General features: G+C 40.2%; 1 protein-coding gene across 6 annotated transcripts in view; it reads right to left on the bottom strand.

The window, feature by feature from the left end:
* The window catches only part of RAP1GDS1 (Rap1 GTPase-GDP dissociation stimulator 1), an 86,586-nt gene that overhangs the window by 50,869 nt on the left and 11,649 nt on the right, over positions 1 to 24,068 (bottom strand). For 4 of the 6 annotated variants that reach the window (XM_081960209.1, XM_081960206.1, XM_081960208.1 and 1 more), the window contains one exon: positions 9,150 to 9,260. In XM_081960209.1, coding sequence (XP_081816335.1) covers positions 9,150 to 9,260 — 111 coding nt within the window. The remainder of the gene's footprint in view (positions 1 to 9,149; positions 9,261 to 24,068) is intronic. The other 2 variants (XM_081960210.1, XM_081960207.1) reach the window with 1 other exon arrangement.

The raw sequence follows: 24,068 nt of genomic DNA, 5'->3' as shown, positions 1-24,068 counted from the left end.
CAAACATCACTACGAGCCCGCCCCATCTCGTTTCGCCCGGCGACAGTACTTTCGACGATGTATACAGAAGGAGGGCCAAAGCATTGCCCAGTACGTCGCTGCTCTTCGGGCTGAGGCGAGTCTGTGCGAGTTCAGCGACCTAGAAGACGCGCTGCTGGAGCAGTTCATCTATGGTCTCCGCGATGTAAAACTACATCGCCGCATTCTCGCACGACCAGAATTGACTCTAAAAATAGCAGTCGATGATGCCAGAGCCTATGAGATGGCTGACCAGTCCACCCCAGATTTCAGCCACCTCAGCCAGCACCCTCACGCTGCCTACATACCGCCTTCTCCGTACGCACCTTCCACCGCCTCATTCGCGCACTCCACGGCATCCGACTTCCAAAATGAGGTCGATCAGACCGCCAACCGCCTCCAGTCCCTCGCCACCAGAGACGGACGTCAATGCCTGAGTTGTGGCGGCCGCCACCAACGCTCTCAATGCCGATTCCGTCAAGCCCTGTGCCACAATTGCGGCCGCAAGGGCCATCTGGCTGCCGTTTGCCGCTCCGCGCTTCCTGACAGAAGGCCAGCGCACCAACCTCCTAACACTCCCCGTACTCCAGTCAATGTATCTGGCCGCCGCCAAAACTCCCTCACCGTTGGCGATCCGGCCACTGCTTTCCCTGAATGGCTGGTGGACTCGGCCTCTTCCTCTGCGGAGGGCCGAGGTAAGCTGTACCTCCCAATAACTTTAGAGGGGGTGACAACCTCCATGGAGGTAGACACGGGCTCAGCTAGGTCTATCATGTCATGGGACACGCTTCACTATTTGCTACCTAAAATACGGCGCTCAAGCCTATTGCCCCCAGACTGTAGACTGCGGGACTATCAGGGGAACTCCATTGAATTGCTAGGTTATGGCAGATTTAATGTGACCTATGGTTCCCGCCACGCCAGGCTTCCGCTCCTCATCGTAAAGAACCCGCTATCCTCTTTGCTCGGCCTAGATTGGTTTAGGGCACTAGGGCTTTCTATAGCGGGGGTGCATTCCTTACTTCCCTCTCCTCTTCCCTCTTCTACTTCTCTCTCTTCCCTCCTAACTGAGTTCGCTGACGTCTTCAGCCCCTCCCTGGGTTGCTATACAGGTTCCCCCATTTCCCTAAACCTTGACCCTTCCATAGCTCCCATCCGATTGAAGGCTCGCCGTCTGCCGCTTGCCCTTCGAGCCAAGGTAGACGCGGAGATAGACAAGCTTCTCCGCCAAGGCATCCTGGAACCCGTGGATTTTTCTCCATGGGAAACACCGATAGTGGTTCCTCTTAAGTCCGACGGATCCGTGAGGATCTGCGCGGACTTTAAATCCACATTAAATAAAGCCCTGCAAGCGCACCCCTATCCTGTGCCCGTGGTGCAGCATGTTCTGCACACTCTAGGCAATGGGCGCATTTTCGCAAAATTAGACCTCGCGCAGGCGTATCAACAGCTGCCCGTGGACGAGACCACCGCGCTTGCGCAAACAATAGTGACTCACCGCGGGGCTTTCAAATGTCGAAGGCTGCAATTTGGCGTCAGTGTGGCCCCGGGAATTTTCCAAGGCTTAATGGAGCGCCTGCTCCATGCCATTCCCGGGGTCACCCCATACTTCGATGACGTTTTGATTGCAGCCCCCGACACGGCGACCCTCGTTCAGACGCTGCGCGTTGTCCTACAGCGCTTCCGCGCTGCGGGACTCCACTTAAAGGCCGAAAAATGCCACCTGGGGGTTCCTGCTGTAACCTTCCTAGGTTACCGCATCGATGCCGCGGGCATCCACCCCGACCCTGATAAACTTAATGCCATCCTAGCTGCCCCCCCACCCCAATCTAAAGCTGAGCTCCAAGCTTTCCTGGGGCTTCTAAATTTTTACGCTTCATTCATTCCCCACAAAGCTTCCCTGGCCGAACCCCTTCACCGCCTATTGGACTCCAAGGCTCCTTGGAGCTGGAGCAGTCGCGAAGCGCAGGCGCTCGCGGCTGTCAAACATTCCCTCACTACTCCTCCAGTCCTAGCCCAGTATGATGAGTCCCTTCCACTAACTTTAGTTTGTGACGCCTCTCCCTTTGGGGTGGGCGCTGTGCTTAGCCATTCCTTCCCTGATGGCTCGGAACGTCCCATAGCATTTTACTCCCGCACCTTATCAAGGCCTGAGCGCAATTACAGCCAGCTTGATAAGGAGGCGCTGGCTGCCGTTGCGGGAGTAAAGCGCTTCCATCACTACCTGTACGGGCGTCCCTTCTCCCTCATTACAGATCACAAGCCACTCCTAGGCATCATTGCCGGGGATCGCCCCACTCCGCCCATCCTCTCCCCGCGCATGTTACGATGGCTAGAATTCCTTTCTGCCTATTCGTACACTCTTACATATCGCCCCGGCGGCCATATAGCCCACGCAGACGCTTTGAGCCGCTGCCCCTTGCCAGTGCCCATTCGTGACCCGGCCCCTACTGTTAAGGTCTGCCTCATTGATGACCTGTCCCTTCCTATGTCCGTCTCGGACATAGCTGCAGCGTCTGCGACCGATCCTGTCATTATCCGAGTTATGGCCGCCGTAACTCGAGGATGGGTGGCTTACTCTACAGACCCCCTCCTCCTGCCCTTCTTCCGACGCCGTTGCGAACTTTCAGTGGTGCAGGATTGCCTCCTCTGGGGCTCCCGCGTCGTTATTCCCTCTTCCTTGCGCGCCTCTGTGCTGTCTCGCCTCCATGACGGCCACCCAGGCATTGTCCGAATGAAGGCCCTTGGCCGCGGATATGTCTGGTGGCCGTCTATGGATGCAGACATCGCTTCCTATGTCCAAGGTTGTTCTGCCTGCCAGCGGGTGCAGGCTGCCCCCCCCACCGCTCCTCCCCGCGAGTGGGAACAACCTATGGGCCCCTGGAGTCGATTGCATATCGATTTCATGGGTCCCATCGAGGGACACTCCTTTCTAGTTGTGGTAGATGCATGGTCTAAATGGGTTGAGCTATTTCCCATGACCACTACCACGTCCGCGGCCACTATCCGCGTTCTCAACTCGCTCTTCACAACCCATGGGCTGCCCGATGTTATCGTTTCCGATAACGGGCCCCAATTCGCCTCCTCTGAATTTCTTTCTTTTCTCACCTCCCTGGGCATCCGCCATGCCCCAATTTCACCATATCACCCGGCCAGCAATGGCCTGGCGGAGCGAGCGGTCCGCTCTGCAAAAGACGCCTTTGCCCGTATGACAGCACTGCCCTGGCCCGACCGCATTCACACATACCTCCGAACCCAACACACCACTCCTTGTTCCTCCACGGGCAAAGCCCCCTCTGAGCTACTCATGGGTCGCCGCCTCAGGTCTACTTTAGACCGCCTGCATCCCCTCTGCTCTTCCCCACCCTTTCACCCTTCCACCTCCCCGAGATCCTTTCTAGTGGGGGAGGAAGTTTTCGCCCGGAATTTTGCGGGGGAACCGAAATGGGTGCCCGGAAAAATATCAGTTGTAACAGGGCCCTGCTCTTACAGGGTCCTCCTCAACGATGGGAGATCTTGGAGGCGCCATGTAGACCTGTTGCGGCGACGACCAGCAGAAGTTCCCGCAATTGCAACCAGCGGACAGAAACAGCCAGGCCCTACCAACGCCGCCTGCCGGCCCAACCGTACAAAAGACTCTAGCTCCGAGTCGGCGCGGGTTGCTCCCGGTGCGTTTGGTTCCTTACCTGTGTTGTTGCATCCATCTCCTAGGGTTGGGCCTGTCGCGGCCGCTCCTCCGATGCCTCGTCACACAGGCGGGGCCGACACTCCTTCCACCTCGAACGCCGCACCAACCTTGCCGAGGCGTTCCCAGCGCGTGCGCAGACGACCAAGCTATTTGGACGATTACGCATGCGCAATCCGGGGGAAAGGGGTGTTGAGTACTGAGGAGTCTGGCCAGCAGAGGGCGTTTGGAGGAAGCCCTCTGATTGGCCAAGGCGCGCGCTCCAACCGGCGGGAGATTTCAAGAGTTTCTATTGGTTCTACCGGCTGACAGCTGTAAGTATAAATAGCTGTCAGCCGGCTCGCGTTTTGTCCGTTGTCAGTAGCCTGTTCTTAATAAACCTCGTTGAACTGACCGCTGCCTCAGTCTCCTCACTACAGATTTAACAAAGACCTCCCCAAAAATAAAGCCAGGAGCTTATTTCGGGAGTCAAAGAAAATAACACCCTCTCTTATTTTCGGGAAAACACGATATTATCCATTTTTCTTCTGGGTATTCAAGACTGGATGCAGAAATTTTCCTTCTTATGTTTACAACATACACTATTACACTATTCTCCTATAGTGAGAATAATTTGCTCAAGATCACTCATCCAATGCCAGTTTAAAGTTAATTCTCCCAAGTTCCAGTTTAACATTATAAAACAGGCTGCCAGCATGGTATCTTTAGGCACCAGGACATCCATTACTTTCTCACGTCACCTGAGAATGAATACTGTACTCTGTTCTACACACATGGACAAGGACAGAAACTTCTGAAACTGACAAACAGCAAGGTTCTCCATGATCCTGCATCATAAGAGTCATGGGATGACAGATCTCACACTAGACTATCAATACCTTGTGATCTCAAACGACATTTTAAGGAGGTGGATGGTGGTGGTCTTTGAAGTGTTATGCAAGCTTCAAGTCTTGAAAAGATTTCTAACCTCTAATCTAAGTGCATGTTTTGATTTTATAAAGCTGTTAAGGTTATTCATAATGCTAATGCTACTTTTTACATAACTGTGCCACATGATTTTCCAGAACCTACCCTATTGAGAGTCAAAGCTGACAACTGAAATGAGAGAGCTTTTCTCTACTGCCATGGAAAAGAAAAAGGCAGCCTCTAAAGTAAGTCCCTTCATTATCCTCAGTTCACTGTGAGTCATTCTTATATAAGCAAAATTTGAAACTAGAAACTGTACCACCACAAGAAAGCTGCAACATTAAGTGGACATACATTTTTATTCTGCTCAAAAGATCCTTTGCACTTAAAGACACAAGGATTTTTTTTTTCTTATACACTGGAATAGCCATGCAGACAAAGTTAGGGACAAATTTGCAGTCCACATGATCACAGCAATATTTGTGCAAGACATCTTGCTCCAATTGAGATTTTTTAAGCCAATTTATTGATACCAAATATACTAGTGGACTCTACCTGGATCCTGAAAGTTGAGAGATCCATGGTACGAATCCCTAACCCTAACCCCAAATTCAAATTTAAACTATTTGCAAGGTTATTACCAAACCAAATAATTTAAGCAATCTGAATTAATAACTGTAAGAGAGAAAAAGTTGTAACACATTTTAAAATAGGAGAAAATATGTTCTTCATCTTCTGTAGCAACCCAATTATTAGTATCCAAGACTACCTTTTATATGCCTCTTGGGTCGCTCTAGGTTTTCACCAGGGGTGGGCTTCAAAAATGTTAGCAAGGGGTTCTCTGCCCAGTTGCTGGGTGAGCGTGGCCATGGTGGGTGTGGCCTAGTCATCCTTCTGCACCATGAGGAAGGGGCGTTTTTGCCCTCCCTGGTCTCTGGAGGTTTTTCTTGAGCCTCTGGGAGGGCAAAAACTGCCTTCCCAGGCTCCAGAGCCTGAATTTCTGGTAGGCGCGTTTTTTACCCTCCCTGAGACTGCACACGCCCTGCAATTACCTGCATCCAAAACAGGCTGTGTGGGGACTCCTGGGAGGGGTGAGTGGGGCCAGCCAGGAGTGGGATTTGGAGGTTCTCCGAACTGCACAGAATCTTAGCTAGAGGTTCTCCCAAACCCCTCTGGCGTTTCATCCATTCAAATAGCTTACAAGGTAATGAAATATAGACAGGCACATCTAACAACCCATAGCAATCTATGAACCTGAGGCCCTTCTTGCCTTTCAGGTTTTCTTATTCAGAAATCAGAGTGGGCACATATGTCACAGGAAGCCTTTCACAAGGCTTGTAGGGTATTTGCTGCTCTTCAGCTACTGAAACATTTAGTGTCTCCAAGTTTTTTTTTTTATGCAGTAATTGTTAAATTTTAATATACATGTGTACTAAGGATAGAAATAATTTTGAAAACCTGAAATGTTAAATTATCGAGTAATACAGTATTAAATGACATTATGACTATGCTACTTAGAAGACTACCTCTGACATACCCTGTCAATTATAATCACCTAATGTTTATTTGGACTGGGGGGGGTGTAGTACAGGAGCCAACTCTAAACTCTACCAATGATTAGATGACCTTGGCAGTGATATCTCTAGATCAGCGGTTCTCAACCTGTGGGTCGGGACCCCTTTGGGGGTCGAATGACCCTTTCACAGGGGTCGCCTAAGACCATCAGAAAATTGCAAAATTACAGTTACGAAGTAGCAATGAAAATAATGTCATGGTTGGGGGTTACCACAACATGAGGAACTGTATTAAAGGGTTGCGGCATTGGGAAGGTTGAGAACCACTGCTCTAGATTATCTTTAATGCTTACGGAAAGTGATATAAAAGGATGTACAAAATTAAATGATTATTTAAATGATGGAAGCCCTTTTCCTTCTGTGTTTCATTAAAACTAGTTAAAAACAGAGCCACCCAAATGAATAAGATTCTACCTTTATGGTTTTGCCATTTCAGATTAGTTGCAATACCTCTATCCTTGCTAACCAAATTTTGGACTTTGCTTTTTCTACTGGCACAATATTTTCTTGCATAATTTATACCTGAGATTCAAGTGTGATCAAATTGGAAGAACTATTCCTTTATGATTACTTATCCTAGTGCAGAAAGTTATCTTCCTAGAGAGAGACATTACCAATCTCACTATATCCCACAGTACTTCGCAGGATTTCCCATGGTCATATTTAAAAATGTCTTTGTGACTCTTTATTCTAGCAGACCTAACAAATCAAGGGCTCAGGTCACTCGATCAGAAAACTGCTACTAAAATCAAACTTGTAGAATGATTTCTACCTTCTAGGCTGTTGAGGGAAAGCAACCTGTACACATTTTGTCAGTAGGGAGAGCTTTTTCAATCCTTAGATTTGTACACATTTCAAAGAGAATGTTAGTTTGAATCCTATACCCACCATTTTCAAAGTGAAAAACACTAATGTATCTCTTGAATTATTTATCATAAAACCTAATTGTCACTTTCTATGACAAATTATTCACAGAAAATATACACACTAATAATAATAATAATAATAATAATAATAATAATAATAATAATAATAATATCAACAACAAATTGCAGCTTCCAGCAATAACACCAGCGGAACTGCAAAAAGCTGCACTACTCAGAACATCTTATATTTTAAGAAGGTACTTGGTTGATACCTAGGATGCTGGCAGCAAACCGTATCAACCACTAGCACCAGTCACTGGTATTTGTAATGCATTTTTGAATGTTCAGTTGGCTGAGTTTCATGCTTAATGAATAAAGTATTTAATACTAATACTAATAATATAAAGCACACACAATGAATAGGTATACAGGAGATATAGCCACTCATTGAAGTTTGTTTTTCAAGGATCCTCTCCTATAGGTCCTAAAGACCTTCATTTTTCGCCAGTTATCTTTATCAAATCAAAGAGGAATATCTTTAAGTATTTATATATACTTGAAGAGAAAGATAGACATGCTACTTTGAATATATAGTATGAAGCTTCCATTTGTTTTGATTTCAGAGCCCTCTTTGGGATTAATTAGGAACCTGTAGAGGACATTCTCTCTGGATATCAATTGCAGTATTTCTAATGGGAGCGCTTGCTTTCTATGCATTAGGCTGCTCTTCAGTTGACATCTGAGCCTGTGCTCTTATTTCCTGCCTTCTGAAATGAAGAAAAATCCTGATGTTATGGAAACCCTCCCAAGGGAGGTATGCTTGCCTCTGCTGCCACTTACCTTCCTGTAACTGGGTGAGACTGTCAAAATTTTATTTAGTTACCAGTGCTACTACTGATCAAATATATTCAATGCTTATTTTTAAATGTAAGTTCCAATGTCCATTGCTTTATTGTCATGTTATGCAGTATATCTATATGCTCACAGATATAACTCTATGCTGTTCCCCAGGACTAAAAATGTGGAATATACTTATTTTATAGAAAATAAAACAGAAAGAGCCCAGCCTTTTCAAATAATTTTCACATTCAGCAGCTTGCATTTGGAGTGAGTAATGGTAAAACCTTCAAATTGTGAGATGCAGTATGCTGACTTGTATTTCAATTTCTTGATTATTTATTATTTAACACATTTGAATGCTGAGCACACATCAATACATACCTGGAAGGAAGCAAAGGTGTGAGTCTGAATTGAATGAAAGAACTATAGTATACCTTGAGCAACTCTTTATTCCAGCGCTATTTAGAGAAGGGGTACCCAACACCCAGGCTGTAACCCATTCCATGGGACAGGGTCGCCATTCACACCACCGCGCATGTGGAATTATCCATCTCACCCCCCGCTGCCACCACTGCTCATGCATAACCATTCCCTCCCCCGCCCCCCATTGCTGGTTCACAAAACCAGAAAAGTTGGGTACCGCTGATTTAAGTTCTTTACTTGACACAAAATGAGATAGCAGAAAGGAAGCTAAAAGAACTAGATGACTGGCTAATTACAAAAGTGTTCAGTACAAGCTATTGCTAGTGAATGGGTGCTAATAACTTTAGTTTCAATAGTCGATTTCTAGCTCTTGATTGGAATTCTCCTTGTATGGTTTCCAGCTAGATGCCTGTAGAAATAATTTTAGCACTGCTCTCATATATTTATGAACTGATATAATCATTAGAACCCTGGATCAGAGAAGCATCAATTAGAGAGGTATAATGGTTACCGAGGAATAATCCTTGTTAGTGACAGCCTCAAGTTACAGAGTCCTTTCTGAGAAAAACTGGCTGGAATCTACTTTGTAATCTTTTCAGGGACAGATATTTTTGTTCCTGCAAAATGTTTAAATCATTTTTTTTCTGCTATTGTTCTGGGTTTTTGTAGTATTTCTGTTACTACATTCTCTTTTTAAAATTCTGCATCAGGTTCTGCAAACAGTTATTATATCAGTTCCATTTATAGTTTTACTTCCATTTGGTAGACTTTTTGCTTCCATAATAATTTATTGACTGAATCGTATGGTATGAAATTGAAGGGAACAATCAAACTTACTGTTCTGAGCCAGGGCTTGAAGGAGACAATCCAAACACCCCTCCAAGCTATCAGCTCTGCTGTCAACAGCTGTTATCTTCAGCTTCTTCAAGGCGTCACTTAGATTATCTGCTTGGATAACACAAAAGAGAAAAGCAAATTCAGTGCTATGGCCTGTCAATCGTACCTTATGGAATTAAAGTACAAATCAGCAAAGATAAGGTGATGCCAAGAACGGTTCTGACAAGGGACCATAACTCTTTCGTCTGTCTTGTTCACAAATGCTAGCAGGGCATGAAGCTAAAAAGAGCCTAGTTCCAAAGCAGCTTTTGGTTTCATACTGTAGAGAAGATATTTTTAAAAAATCATATTTATGCCCATTTTTCTCTAAAAGGAACATAGACTCATACTGCCTTGAGAAATTGTAATTTGACTAGAATCGAACTGTGATTTTTCTCTGAGAGGGTATTTTAAACCACATGTCTCCAATACAAGATACTTTGTATTTTATTTCATTCTGATTTTTCCAAATTATTTGTTAATTATTATATGCATTTCTCAAATTCCTTGTAAGAGCAAGGCAGTAAAGAGACGAGGCCCTGCCTTGTTTTATTCAAGTAATAACATTCTGTGAGCAGAAAAATATTGACTGGCCTTAAATTATACAACAATTGCAAGGTCAATATGTACTTGAATCTCTATCTCTTTGATTTCAGTCCAATGTCTTAATCACCACATCCCATTAATTCTTATACAATTTCTTGAAACACCACAGTAGAAGATCTTCTATGACTCCAGAGGAATTGCACTGAATGAGCAAGTGCCTAATCCCCTGGCTTTATAACAGAAAGATACCAAGAAGCCTAGAGGATTGGGAGGAATTGGCTTTGACTCAACTCTGGCAAGATGGAGCAGCTCTGAGTTTTCAGCCCCCTGGGTCCAGATGATATTTCATCTTTGACTCTGGATGGGGTATCACTCCCCCAGTCTAAATTGATGTGCAATTTGGAGGTCATCCTAGACTCACAGCTCCTGCTTAAGGATCAGAGGCCAGCTTTGATGGAGCATGCACCTGCAGGAGCATAAGAGATAGTTTGGATAACACAGTTTTCCGATAGAGAGCCCAGAATAAGAGACTGTGATGTTCAGAGTTGTAGGTGGTTCATGGTTCAATGTAGCCTTGGAATTTCCTATGGATTATAAAAATATAGCGAACAGGATTTGGTTTTGGATCATTGAATTATTTACAAGAATTGACCAGCAATAATTCATTAGTTAAGTATGTATTATTTGAGGGAGGAAATACTCTGTTTGCCAACTTCACACAATGAGTATTTCTTTTCCTTTCAATTTTAATAGCACTTTCATCCAAATAAGGAGAGTTAAGATTACAGGCTTTGTAGGCATGGAATCTGAATTATTCCTTGTGTCTTTTTAAAAAGACCAGACCACATGTAAAGATAGTCATCAACAGGGGGGAAAATTGAACCACAGCTGTTGCTACTTTTTATGTTTCTTGATCAAATAGAATGTATGACAGTGTTCCTATTTCCAGGCATGCTTTACCAGGGACCTTAATGTAAAACCACAGGAAAGTCCAAATTGAAACTAGCCATCTGCTTTGTTTATTTCATCACTGAAAACATCAGCATTTTTTAAAAAAAACTTTTCCTTCCCTCAATCTTCCTTATATCATGACTTAAACTGTGTAGAATTATACAAATATCCTATTAGGTTTTACAACTTATTACCCAGAGTTTTTAATTCCCTTAGGGTTAAACAGCAGTGCAGAAAGCTGCTCCCTTCTTCTTCTATTGGGCCAGGGTAGTGGTGAAATTCAAAATTTCCCCCTACCGGTTCTGTGGGCGTGGCTTGGTGAGCAGTGATATGATTGCATGGACGTGGCCATGCTTTTTTTTTTTTTACTTTTTAAAGCATGTTTTTAATTACTGGTTCTCCTGAACTGGTAACTAAAAATGCTTTAAAAAGTTTTTTTTTAAGTTTTGATGATCACATGGCACAGCATTTTTTACTACCGGTTTGGCAGAGCCAACCCGAACCGGTAGCATTTCACCCCTGGGCAAGGGTTCCCAACCGTGGGCGCGAGAGGATATTCCAGGGGGTGCAAAAACTTGAATTCAGAAGTTCCAAAATTATAGTGTATATGCAAAATTATACGCATATAATTATTTACTTTTATAAGTGGTGCGAGAATATATCAGAAGCGTTCTAGGGGTGTGGGGTATAGAAAAAGATGGGAACCCCTGTATTAGGCTATAGATATCAAGAAAACCCTGCAAAGATTCGGAAAGATTTGCACACACACTTCCTTTCTAGTACAATTCTAAGAACAATTTTCTACCTGAACATCTGTTCAGAATCACCTTGGGTCATAATTTCAAGTACATCTAAAATTTCATTTTGCACTTAGCTGGATCTAGCAAGTCTTAAATCTGAGTATCGTCTTGCAATCTTCCCTATTTCCTAAACATCTGATAAGCAGGCATATATCAATATAAAACCAACACAACAGTGGATACTTCTCTTCTTCCATTAAAGGAAACAAAATTGTAGGTACCTTGCTGGTTTAAACTACCAAGTCTATATCTATTTGTTTTTATTAAAAAAAAACAATTTTGTTTTACCTGAGGAACAGAACTTTCATCAGTTACACATTCAAAAATAACTCAGCATACAATCTACAACACTGAGTCTAATATTTTTTGGCAGTCTATGTGGATTCTCCATATAATACTGCGAAATGAAATGTTCATATTTTAGAAAAGGAGAACTACTCCTTTAATAAATGTAAACATATAAAATTTATAAGAACATCAAAGGATAGTTTATATTATATGAACTCCCTCAGGCAAATAAACCTGCCTGGATTGCATATATAAAAAGAAACTCTTCAATTGTTTGGATATTATCCTTAATTTTTTTAAAGAAGAATTGAAAGATGATCCCAGGCACTTCTTAGAAGAGTTGTTTACTTATGTCCAAAGTGTTAGTTATAACAAGGATTACTCTGGAGTCTAGCATTGTCTAAGAAGAAATGTCTTGAATAAAACCAAGTTTTATCCAAGTGAGACCTTCTAGAAAACCTTCTTTATCGTGCCTCAATGATGCTATTGTTAAATTAGAACTGATGAGGTAAGCCACTTTATCGCCAACCCCGCCACCCCATTTCAGAGATGACTGTGAAATTATTTTGAGAAAAATGGAATTACATACTTACATGTTCTTTTCTGCTTATTAATATTTCAATGTTTTCATGCACCAAATCCAGTCATTGTTCTTTTAGCAGGTTACACGCATGCGCGCGTGCGCGCACACACACACACACTTACTCACTCTATCTGGTTATGTCAAGAGTGCAATTCCAGAAATGTACTCTAAATGTAAGATAACCAATTTATGTATGAGTTAACTGTGATCACATCTGCTTTCTCTGTATGGGTAACATATCCTAAATACATAGCATCAACTGTCATAATGATGTTAATGAATGAAACAAGCTGACATTCCTGAGTTATATTCTTGAAGTTTCTTGACAATGGGCCACACAAATGATATTTGTATTAAAATTAAATTCTTTAGATTTTTTAAAATCTAGAACCATAATTTCACAAAAAAGCTGATTATTATTTTAACTGTATGCAGAATTATTTTTGAAATATTAGCAACATTGCCAAACTATTATTTTGTAGCTAGATTTTAAGATTGGATGGTTGGGTCAGCCTCAAATGCCCGAGGACATACTTGGGAGTTAAACCATCTGTCGCTGTTAGACTTGTTACTTCTTACTTCACTGTTGGCACCTGTTAGGAGTACTTTTGTCAGTTTCCAATCTAACATTGCTGCCTGAAAGTTAATGTGCCACTGGGCCCATTATAATATAAAGCAAATTTTCTCCATGTCTATGTGTCCTAGGTGATAAAGTTGGACCATAAGAAAGGCAGAGTGCCAAAGAATTGAGGCCTTTGAACTATGGTGCTGGAGAAAACTCCTGCGAGTCCCTTGGACTGCAAGGCGATCAAACCTAGAGGAGATCAACCCTGATTGCTCTTTAGAAGGCCAGATCCAATACTTTGCCCACCTAATGAGAAGAAAGGACTCACTGGAGAAGAGCCTAATGCTGGGAAAGATTGAGGGCAAAAGAAGAAAGGGGTGACAGAGAATGAGGTGGCTGGATGGATTCACCGAAGCAGTCGGCGTGAGCTTAAATGGACTCCAGAGGATGGTAGAGGACAGGAAGGACTGGAGGAACGTTGTCCGGACATGACTTCGCAACTGACAACAAGGTTAGTGGTGTAGGAATTTGGAAACCTATATATCTGGATGTTGCCAGCTTTAGAAAGGTGAACTTAGAAAGTCTAAGCTAAAATACAAACATATGTAATATCCATTTTAATTATTTTTCCAACATTCATAATGATTTTATATAGCTTGTGAAATCAAAACTGCACAAATCATATTGTTAGTTAAGTTTATTTGTACCAGCCAGTTTATATTGCTTAGGATTTTATCTGTACTCCATCATTTGAGATTTGTTCAATGACTTGTATTGAAATAAACAATAGGTTATTCTAATGAACATACTAGTTCTTTTCTTTTCCTTGCCTTTTGCAGTACAATAATACATAACATAGTGATCAAGAAAAGGATCACACTGTGAACAGTGAGTGCTTCTAAACACATTCCATTCCTGAAAATGATATTTTGTGCCCTCCTGTTCTCTCTGGTGGACACAACTGAGAAAGAAATAGAGTTATTTCTTTTTTATAAAATTGTGCAATATGCAATGTTAGGCAGAAATATACTGTATCAGATATACTTGGATTTCTCTGTCAAGATCTTCATCCTTTCTCCAGACAGTTTCTGTTCTTAGAAATGTCAAGATAATGTTCCAGTCTGATTTCTGAATTCAGAAGCAACATAGCTATATCTGGCTTAGCTTTATGTGCCAACTTGACTGTAGTGAATTCTTGCTTAAGCAAACTGGAACGCTTTGAAAAAAATTCTGATGTCAAAAAGCATCAGTTTTACCAGTATAAAATTAATTCCCTTTTTCAAATAAGCCTGAGAAAAGTAAAAATCTCTAAGTAGTTTAGCTTAATATACTCATTTCTTTTTGCTTTTTAAAATCAACTATAGAATAATATAAAAAATATAGTTTTCATGTTTATTTACATTTCTCTCTATGCTTCATTTGTCTTCATGAAACCGCCAGAAGCTAGATTGAGCTTGACTTCTTCAAGACCATTTACAAGCTCTTGATTATCACAAAACATATAACCTCATAAAATACATATTTACATTCTGGATCCCTCACACCCTGGACATAAATTGTTTCAACTTCTACCCTCAAAACGACGCTGTAGGGCACTGCACACCAGAACAACTAGACACAAAGACAGTTTTTCCCCAAATGCCATCACTCTGCTAAATAACTAATTCCTACAACACTGTCAAATTATTTACTAAGACTGTATTACTATTATTCTCTTTTTTCCTAGTACCTATCTCTTCCCACTTATGACTATAATCATGTTGCTTGTATCTCTACAATTTACATTGTTTTATTTGTTTCCTAGTATGATTTGATTGCTTATTAGTAACCTATGACTATCACTAAGTGTTGAATCTTATGATTCTTGGTGAATATACTCAATTTTTTTTTATGTACAGTGAGAGCATATGCACCAAAGACAAATTCCTTGTGTGTCCAAACACACTTGGCCAATAAAGAATTCTATTCTATTCTATTCTATTCTATTATTCTATTCTACTCTACTCTACTGTTAAGTTTAATTTGTAGTTTAATTAGCTACAAGTAATTTTATATAGACTTCTACTTTAAAAAGTTATTTCAGGGAATATACAACAGAAACCCTTGATTGGGATACAGTTAGAAGGCAGAATTATATAGACTGAGTGAAGGTCTTTATTGTCCATTTGTCCAATAGGAACTGAAGATCTTAGCTAAGTTTTCAAACTTGATTTGATCACACTTTAAGAGACTCATTTAGACTTAGCTTTACTATACAATTTACAGTTAATGGAACAAATTTGGTTCGGGATACTATCCCTTTGTCTCTGATGTGCAAAAATATGTAAGTTATCAATATCATTTTTAATACTTTATGCTAGTAACACCAACTGTAATTAAAGTTAATTGGTTTAGCCAAGCATGACATTTTAAACCATGGTTTAAAATTTGTTTGTTTCAGTGAGATTAAGGCTCAGTTAAGACTATTTGTAATTTTTTCATTGTTTGGACCAAATACTGTAATTGTCAAGCTTCACACCAGGCACTTCAACCAAAATTACAACTCTTGGCTAGACTTGGCAGAAAACTACTAGTACAACTCAGCTTGATTAGAATGTTTATTGCAGATAAGAATTAAGCCTTCAGTGCAATGCACAAAGTCAGAGGCTACAGTTTTCATTTCTTCCTTTCGCTGTTCCAAATTAAGGAAAACTTGCCAGGTCTTTAGATAGACCCAGAAGGTGGGAAAGATATGGTAAATCAACATCCATCTCTAGTCTTTTCATTTCTGGTACTTTCCCCAACAACTTTACATCCTCAATCCTTACAGAAGTGAATTTACTTGAAGATGAAAACAAATGTTTTTGATTTTTTTTCTTTGTGGCTACAGTAGATAATAAAGGAATGAGGACAGAGAAGTGCAGAAGAAAACAGCAAATATCAATACCCTTATCTCCAGAATAGTTACAATAAAAATTGGCTTTCACATAGCTTTTTATCTTAACCTAAAATGCGTCTGACAGCATAATTTTAAAAGATAATTTTCATAAACTGATTTTTAACCAACTACATTATATTTTGTTTTAATTAATGTAATATATAACTGTATGAGATGGTTCACACATTTAAATAAATACATTCACCATGACATAGCTTATAATGTAAAGGGAGTTTTTATTAACTCTAGCAAACCTCTGGAGAAGCAAAAAGCATGAACGAATAATTAACTGAAGTCTGGGGATATTTAAAATTGTTATTGGTGTCGAACAAAATGCAAGGTAATTTAAAGCACATGATCACAGCTAAATCTAAATTGGTATAAATGGGCATCTTAGGAATGGCATTAGTTTCATTCAATGGCATAAACATCAGAATATATTTGTTAAAGGAAAATATATTTGTTCTGTGTGACACAGTATGTCTTATCAGAAAATAACAAATTATCTCAAGCAATTTGATCTTTATGTCACTTTTCTTACTAAATGAATTATGTATATATAAAAAGTGAAATGCCATCAATTTTTTGAGATCCCAAACGTTGATAGATTATGATGCCTGAATAATGGAATTAATAATATGCTATCCACAGTAGATTCTTACTGTCTATACTTCTTCCTCAAACACTTTTCTCTTCTGCAGAAAAGAAATATTTCTTTTTAAGGCCTTTAAAAATACAACAACACAAAGTTGTTAGAATTCAAGAAACATCTTAGCATGAAAATTCATATGCTCCAAAGGAAAAAACAAACTGAAATTAAAGGTTACTTCATTCTTATCATGGGAAAATGTGCAATAAGGTCAAAAATCATGTATCTAGTTTTTAACAAAAACATTATTTTAAATTGGAGTGAATGTGGATTGAAGGTAGACTATTTTGTTACTAGAAAGACAAAAGGTGAAATTGCCAGATACAAACAAACTGCAGCAAAATGCTCAGTGACCACATTTGCCCTATTCCCACGATTTCTGAACATCCCGGACCCTACTCTATATCAATGATTAACCTTTTTGTCATCACGTGCTGAAAGCGCACACGTGAGCCCACACCCATAATGCAATGGGCATGCCTTCCTTGCACTCCCCCTTTCCATGCATTTGTGTGTGACTCCCCCTGTGTCCCATTTTGGGTCTAGTAGGCCTCCCTACAACCTCCTGGGACCAAAATTGGGCCATGAGGGGGCGCCTCACCCCCTGCACCCCGTTTTGGGCCTAGTAGGCCTCCCTGCAACCTCCTGGAACCAAAAATGGGCAACGGGGGGGGGTTCCGTTGCACCCCCCCGCACGAACCCCCCCGCACGAACCCCCCCCGCACAACCCTACACATATGCAAGTGCCTCTCCCACACGTGCCCTGCCCCTGCACAGGTGCAGCAGAGACACAAAAATCAGTTGCCTGGCAGGAGGCACATGTGTGGTGGAGCTGAGCTGGGGCGATGGATCGCATGCTCCCAGAGAGGGCTCTGTGTGCCACCTATGGCACGCCTGCCATAGGGTCATAATCACAGCTCTACATCTAGCATGAAAATTCCCAAAATGAACCCATGAATACCAGTGATGTCCAAAACACATCTCTTAACAACCATTTGATTCTATGCCACTCCTGATTTTTTTTTAAGTGGGTGGCTGTTTGGAGATATTCCCATCCACACTCCCCCCCCCACACACAATAGGTAAAGATAACTTTGCAAGAGTGGGTAGAAGGGAAGGTTTTTACATTCTGATAAATAGGCGGTTTTGAATAGCTGTACCCACCCTTGCAGCAACTCGGTGAAATCATTTTTGCTTTCAAAATTTCAAACGTGCCCACCAGCCCAAAATATTTAGAGCCTCTCTTTCCAGAATTTGCTTTTACACAGTAAATTCTTAATGCTATAAATGAATTTATAAGTTTCTTTCTAGAATATATCTTGTGTCAAGAATTATTTATAGTTGATTCATAATAGATCAACATGTTTTTATGGACTTCCAACCATTTACCAATACCAAATAAAATTACTTTTAGCGAGTTGAAAACAAAGGAATTTGTCTCAATTTCCTTCATTGTTTAAAATCTCTATATATAGCCATAACTACTGTTCATCTACTTTCATTCAACTATACATGACAAGGCTATATTTAAGAGAAAAAATATTACAATACTAATAGTATGAAAACTGAACTTCTAGAAAACATTACTGGGTATAAAATTAATTGTAAGTAGGAAAAGTCAGCAGTTCATTGCCCTATAGCATGAGTGTCAAACTTGATTTCATTGAGGGCCACATCAGAGTTGTATTTGACCTTGGGGAGCTGGAGTGGGCCCGGCCAACCTGATGTCACTTGTGTCAGAGGCACCTGTGGTGGTGTGAGCGCTCTGCCAGTGAAAACGGGCTCCCAATTTCCGTTTTCGGCTTGGACGGCCTCCTGCAATCCTCTGTCAGCGAAAACAGCTGGGGAGGGGTGCATGCGGCCCTTCACAGCTTCATTTTGCTAGCAGAGGCACTGTGGGCCAGTCCTTTGCTGTTTCCAGGGTGGTCCTGCGGGTCACATCTAAGTACTTGAGTTTGACACCCCTGCCCTATAGAATACACTCCTTGTATGGTACTATCTACAGTTATGGTGTCCTTATTTTGTGTGTGTGTGTGTGTGTGTGTGTGTGTGTGTGAGAGAGAGAGAGAGAGAGAGAGACAGAGAGATCCTATCAATATGTCAATGAAAAATATTTTATCAGATAAGCAGTAGCATTACTTATTCTCACCTGTTTAAACAATTTAACAGCAATAGATAGATGAATTTGTGTCTAAAACTACTCTCACAATTCTCACTAGATCTGAGTGATATGAATTATCATATACTATTACAACTATACAACCATATACTATAGACACACACACACTGTTCAAGTGCTGAGTGACATTAAATGATCATACCCCACTAAAGGACTACTTATTTTTTAAAGATTTTAGACAAGATAGAGAACGTGTATGAAAGCTTAGCTAAGTCATATCAATTTTTTAAGATGGAAGAGGAACATTACTATGTACAGTGCCTTGCCTTCCTTTCTCTGAGATAAGCTCTTACAGAACTTTGCTTTCAAATAAAGCCAACAGCCTACTCGGATGGAAGATTGAAAGGATGAACAACTACAGACCATTTATGCATTTGTAATAACCTACATGTGGAAAATGTGGCCTATTACCTATTATATCAGGGGTGTCAAATTCGATTTCATTCATGCAGCTCAATGTCATTCGTGTTGGGCGTGCCTGTGGTGGCCCAAGTGCTCTGCCAGAGAAAACGGGCACCCAAGCTCCGTTTTTGGCTCAATGGGCCTCCTGCAACCCTCTGCCAGTGAAAATGGAGCTCGGGGGGAGGTGCGTGTGGAGCCCTCCTAAGTTCTGTTTTCCTTGGAGAGGCACAGCGGGCCGGTCCTTTGCTGTATCTAGGGTAGACCTGCGGGCCAGATCTAAGCACCCTGCGGGCTGGATCCGGCCCCTGGGTCTTGAATTTGATACCCCTTTATTACATCGAAAACTTTACCAGGAACCTACAGCTAAACTTACTATGCCCTTGTTAACACAACGGAATCAGTCTAATTTAGAAGGAAAACCCCCACTATTTTCTATTGTCAGATGCAGATGAACATGTAAAAAAAAGTTGTTTTGTTTGCAATGGCTGCAAGATAGAGAAATTGTGTTGTAAATATTAGGGATGATTGGACTGATAAGGATTGTTATAATTTTATATGAATTTGGCTAAAATCAATGGCTGCAAATAAATGTTTCAATGAATACTTGGATTAATGGTTGCCAGTTTCAGCTCATTGTAATTCAGAGCTCTAGACGTTATTAAGATCCCACAATCACAGAACTTGCAATATATAATAAAATAAGCTTCTTAGGCACTTGGGAGTCAAAGCTATTTAGTGTATGGCAACTGAAGTAGCATAAAAGCATTTGCAATAAAAATTCGTTTTGTAATAAAAGATTACAAAAATCACTACAAATCAAAGACATGTGAAATGTATGATCTTGAATACAATTGTATATCATGGCAACATTACCAATCTTGGTTGATTTAGAAAGATAAAGAGTAGTGCTTAGATGGACCACCACCTATTTACACACACACACACACACACACTCACTCACTCACTCACTCACTGTCCCAGGCTAAGGTATTAAGTTCGGCTTCAATGTGACTTTTTAATTTATGGTATAGATGCTAGCTGCAACAGTATAGTGCATTCTCAGAAAATTACCTTCCTCTAAACTGTACAGTACAAAGTTATTTCTCATTCAATGCTGTGAAAAAATAGAGCTCTATCTGAAATTAAGAATGTCATTCAGCAAAAATTAATTCCTGTGGGAAATTAAGTACACATCTAATCCCTTTTCCTAATCTCAACAAAATCCAATGTGTTTCTGATTGATTGGGTTTTGATTTGTTGCTATCCCAGGCATTCAGTTGCAATAAGAACAACGCAAACAGGATGTCCTACAAAGATAGAGGGAGAAAAAAAAAAGAAAGAAAGCTATCTCAAAAAGAGAATTTGACTTGGTATGACGTTAGCTCTGTAGCTGTTGGCTCAAGGTTCATGGCTAAAAAAGCGCAACAAAGACCTTGACTAGGTTTTCATATTTTTGTTCACCAAGGTGACAGTGTAATATCCTTTCTTCCACTTTCTGGCAAGCGTGCTAAGTTTCAACCTTGAAAATTTGGACAAGGAACGTTTTCAGATTTGTACTCCAGCACCAAAGTGTTCAGATCATCTGCTGGGTGAAACCAGCAACCAAGCAATTATTGATAAATATAAAACATAAGATAGATTCTTCATTTTTTTTCTTAGTTTGCACTTTTAATTTTTTTTAAAAAAACTTTCTTAATATTAAATATTGTTTTGTTAAAAAATAATAAAGATTAGATTGAAAAAACAAGTAGAAATCTCTCGTTCTATTAATTCTTGTTCTAAGAATTGTCAGTTGCAGAAGTCTTCATTCTGATACCTTTTCACATCCTGCTTAAGCCATATTCTATCAAAACAACTCCTTTTTTTTACCTCTATGGCCTCCTTTGAGGAGATCTGATAGACACATTACACATATCCATTCATACTTTAAATTAATGCATGGAAGAGGAATAAAATATACAGAGGAATCAAACAACTACATATCAGTTTAAGACTGATATCAATGGCGAGACTCTCCTAAAGGCATTATATAAAATGCTGCTGAAAACCCAGCAAGGGATATACAGTGTCCATGTCCCTAAATCATTCTAGGAAGGTGTCAAAAAGATACCTCAATAGCTTTTAAATTGACTAATCTTCCTCTCTAGTATAGATTTCTCATAAAGATGTTAAAAGTTGTGCATAATCTGGATCCAAGATAGCCAAAATATTGCTTTCTCCCTCAAAGTCTAACGGGCATTTATGTCTTTGGGATGAGTTCTTGTCTTGATCATTCCACTACTGTATTTCCCCCAAAATAAGACTGAGTCTTATATTAATCTTTGTTCCAAAAGATGCATTAGGGCTTATTTGCAAGTGATGTCTTATTTTCAGGAAAATACAATACTAAATGTGTCCGTCTGGCTGATAATCTTAACTAAGGCTTATTTTTGGGGTAAGGCTTATAATGAACATCCTGAAAAATCATGCTAGGGCTTATTCCGGGTTAGGTCTTGGGAAAGCACTGTATTAAAGACACATTTAGTGGGAATCTCGGCAAGAGCTTTCTTGTTCACAGGTTATGACGTCCTTCCTCAAAGGACATTAAGGTATATTTATTTGCTACTCTTCTGCCAGCAGCAAAGCAATTCCCTATCCAGGCAAGAATTTTTGCATTTCAGATAGTCTAGCAATATTTAATGTTAATATTGTTAGTCATTCTGTGAGCTAACAATATTAACATTAATATTAACAGTTGATCCTATTGGGAGAATCAACAGATATAAAACAACTCTATTTTAAAACAAAGTGACACAATTAATAATGGGATAAGAAAGAAAAGAAGTATTGCAGATATATTTTGTCTGGATCCCAAATGGAAACAGTTAATCAATTTAACAATATATTTCTTACTGCACTGAATAAAAGAGCAGAAGATTGCAGAAGCCAACGAATTTTACTTTTAAATGTATATTTTGTTCTACCAAATGTATACAAGGATTATATATGATAATTAAATTCTCAAGCCAGAGTGTCTCTCTGTTCCAATCAAATGACAAAATGTAAATGATCCTTAAATCCCCAATATTAAACCGTACTTTGTTTTACTGAAACCCAACTAAAATCAATTTAAAAGAGATATTATACTTCTATATATTTTTATTTCAATTGTAAGATGCTCTAAGCTTTGTAATACTGGTATTTTCCAATGGCACTTTAGTCCACATCTACTGCTGAATGAATCATCTTTTCCAATAATTGAAGTTTTTTTTAAAAAAAACCAGCCTGGCTGATAAAAGTTGGCAAGTTATTATTATAATTTCAAAACCCACTCAGCAGAAAACAAAGCAAGCAATAGAGATCAATGAGGGCAACAAAACAATATTAGGAACATTCTGGCATTGCTACAGTTTGATTTCTTTTCGTTTTCACAAAAATAGTGACATTTAAAGGTATAGGACCAAATAGTTCATTGAGTTCTGCAGTAATTTACAACACAATGCAAAGCAACCTTCTCAGCCGTATCTCTGTCTTCTAAATATGTGGATTTTAGCTTTCATAATTCTTACTCAACCTGACTCTAGGAATTCTGGGCCCTGAGGACATAAAAGGTTGGGAAAATGTAGAATACTGGTATCAATTTGAATAGTCAAAACAGTCCTTAGAAAGATGGCACAGCCTGAGATGTATGGCCATCAAAAGCTTTGACAAAGCACTTTTTACTGCTGAGAAAATTCCATTGAAATGTCCCACAAAGTCACTAACAGGCAAGCTTGAGAGACATTTTACACTTCAGTACACTTGATCCCAGGCGTGTGCCCCTTCAATGGGCAATGTTCACCAATGTCAAACTTCTACTTTCTTAATATGAGATGGGGAACTCTTTTTATGAAATATTTCCATACTATTTCTCATCTGTTTGCAAACATTTGTAGAACGTAACAAAGTTTAAAATAATATGCATATATACATACATATACATATACACACACACACACACACACACACACACACACACACACATATATATATATATATATATATGGATTAGAATGCAGTCGGTTTGGGAAACTGGTGTACACTACTTCTAAACAGTTAAGGAATTCCAAAAGCTATTTTTAATATCCAAAGAGTAAGCATGGACAAAATCATCTTCTATTTCTTCTATCAATATGTATTTGAGCTTGTGTATTTAATCCCCCCTCCCCTTTCCGAGTGGGCCAAAAGCTACTATGCTATTTCCGCTGTGAATGTGGCTGCTATCACCCACCTGACAGGTGCTAAATACAGCACTCAACAAGGAATTAATAATTTTTTGCAATTCATCTACAAATGTGTTGAACAGATGCCTAAAAACAAATTTCAAGAAAGGTAAGGTTTGGCTTGCGGATTCAAAATGAAAATCAAGTCCAGTTTTTTAAGAAGAAAACAAAACAGGCATGTTATCTACAGAAATACGATGCCAAGATAGGAAATGATCCATCCCCCACTACCATTAGATCATCCGCATTTTAAGCTAGCTTTTCCCAAAAGGACTTGCATCACGAAGTTGTATACACCAGAATAAGTCTGGAGAAAATTCAACTGGCTCATGTTATGCACACAAGTTCAGTAGACTTAGAGGCGGTAGATTTATGCATCGTTCCCAGGCACTTTATCCCTCTGCTTTTCCATAAGAACGCACTTCCCTCAGAAGGCTACATTATTACATTATTATCATTTATGACAGGAAGAGCAATATGGTGACCTGGAGGTGAAGACTCTCACCTCTCACTCAGAAAGTTGATAGTTCAATCCTAGGTAGAGACAGATGTTTCTCTATCAGAGCACAAAGAGAAAATATCTGCTGCAAACTCCATTGGCATCAGGAAGGGCATCCAGCCAGTAAATACTCAACTCCATTTGGTCATCCTGAACCCACCCCAAAGCAAGGGATTACAGGGTTGTAAAAAGGAAAAAAAAACATATTACAAGAATTGTTCTTATGAGTTGCATTGACAGACTGAGCCAGTTAAAACTAC

Source organism: Natrix helvetica (genome assembly GCF_964273705.1).
Source record: "Natrix helvetica genome assembly, chromosome: 7".
NCBI lineage: Eukaryota > Metazoa > Chordata > Lepidosauria > Squamata > Natricidae > Natrix > Natrix helvetica.
Note: the sequence above shows the minus strand (reverse complement) of the source record. Positions and strands in the feature narration are given on the sequence as shown.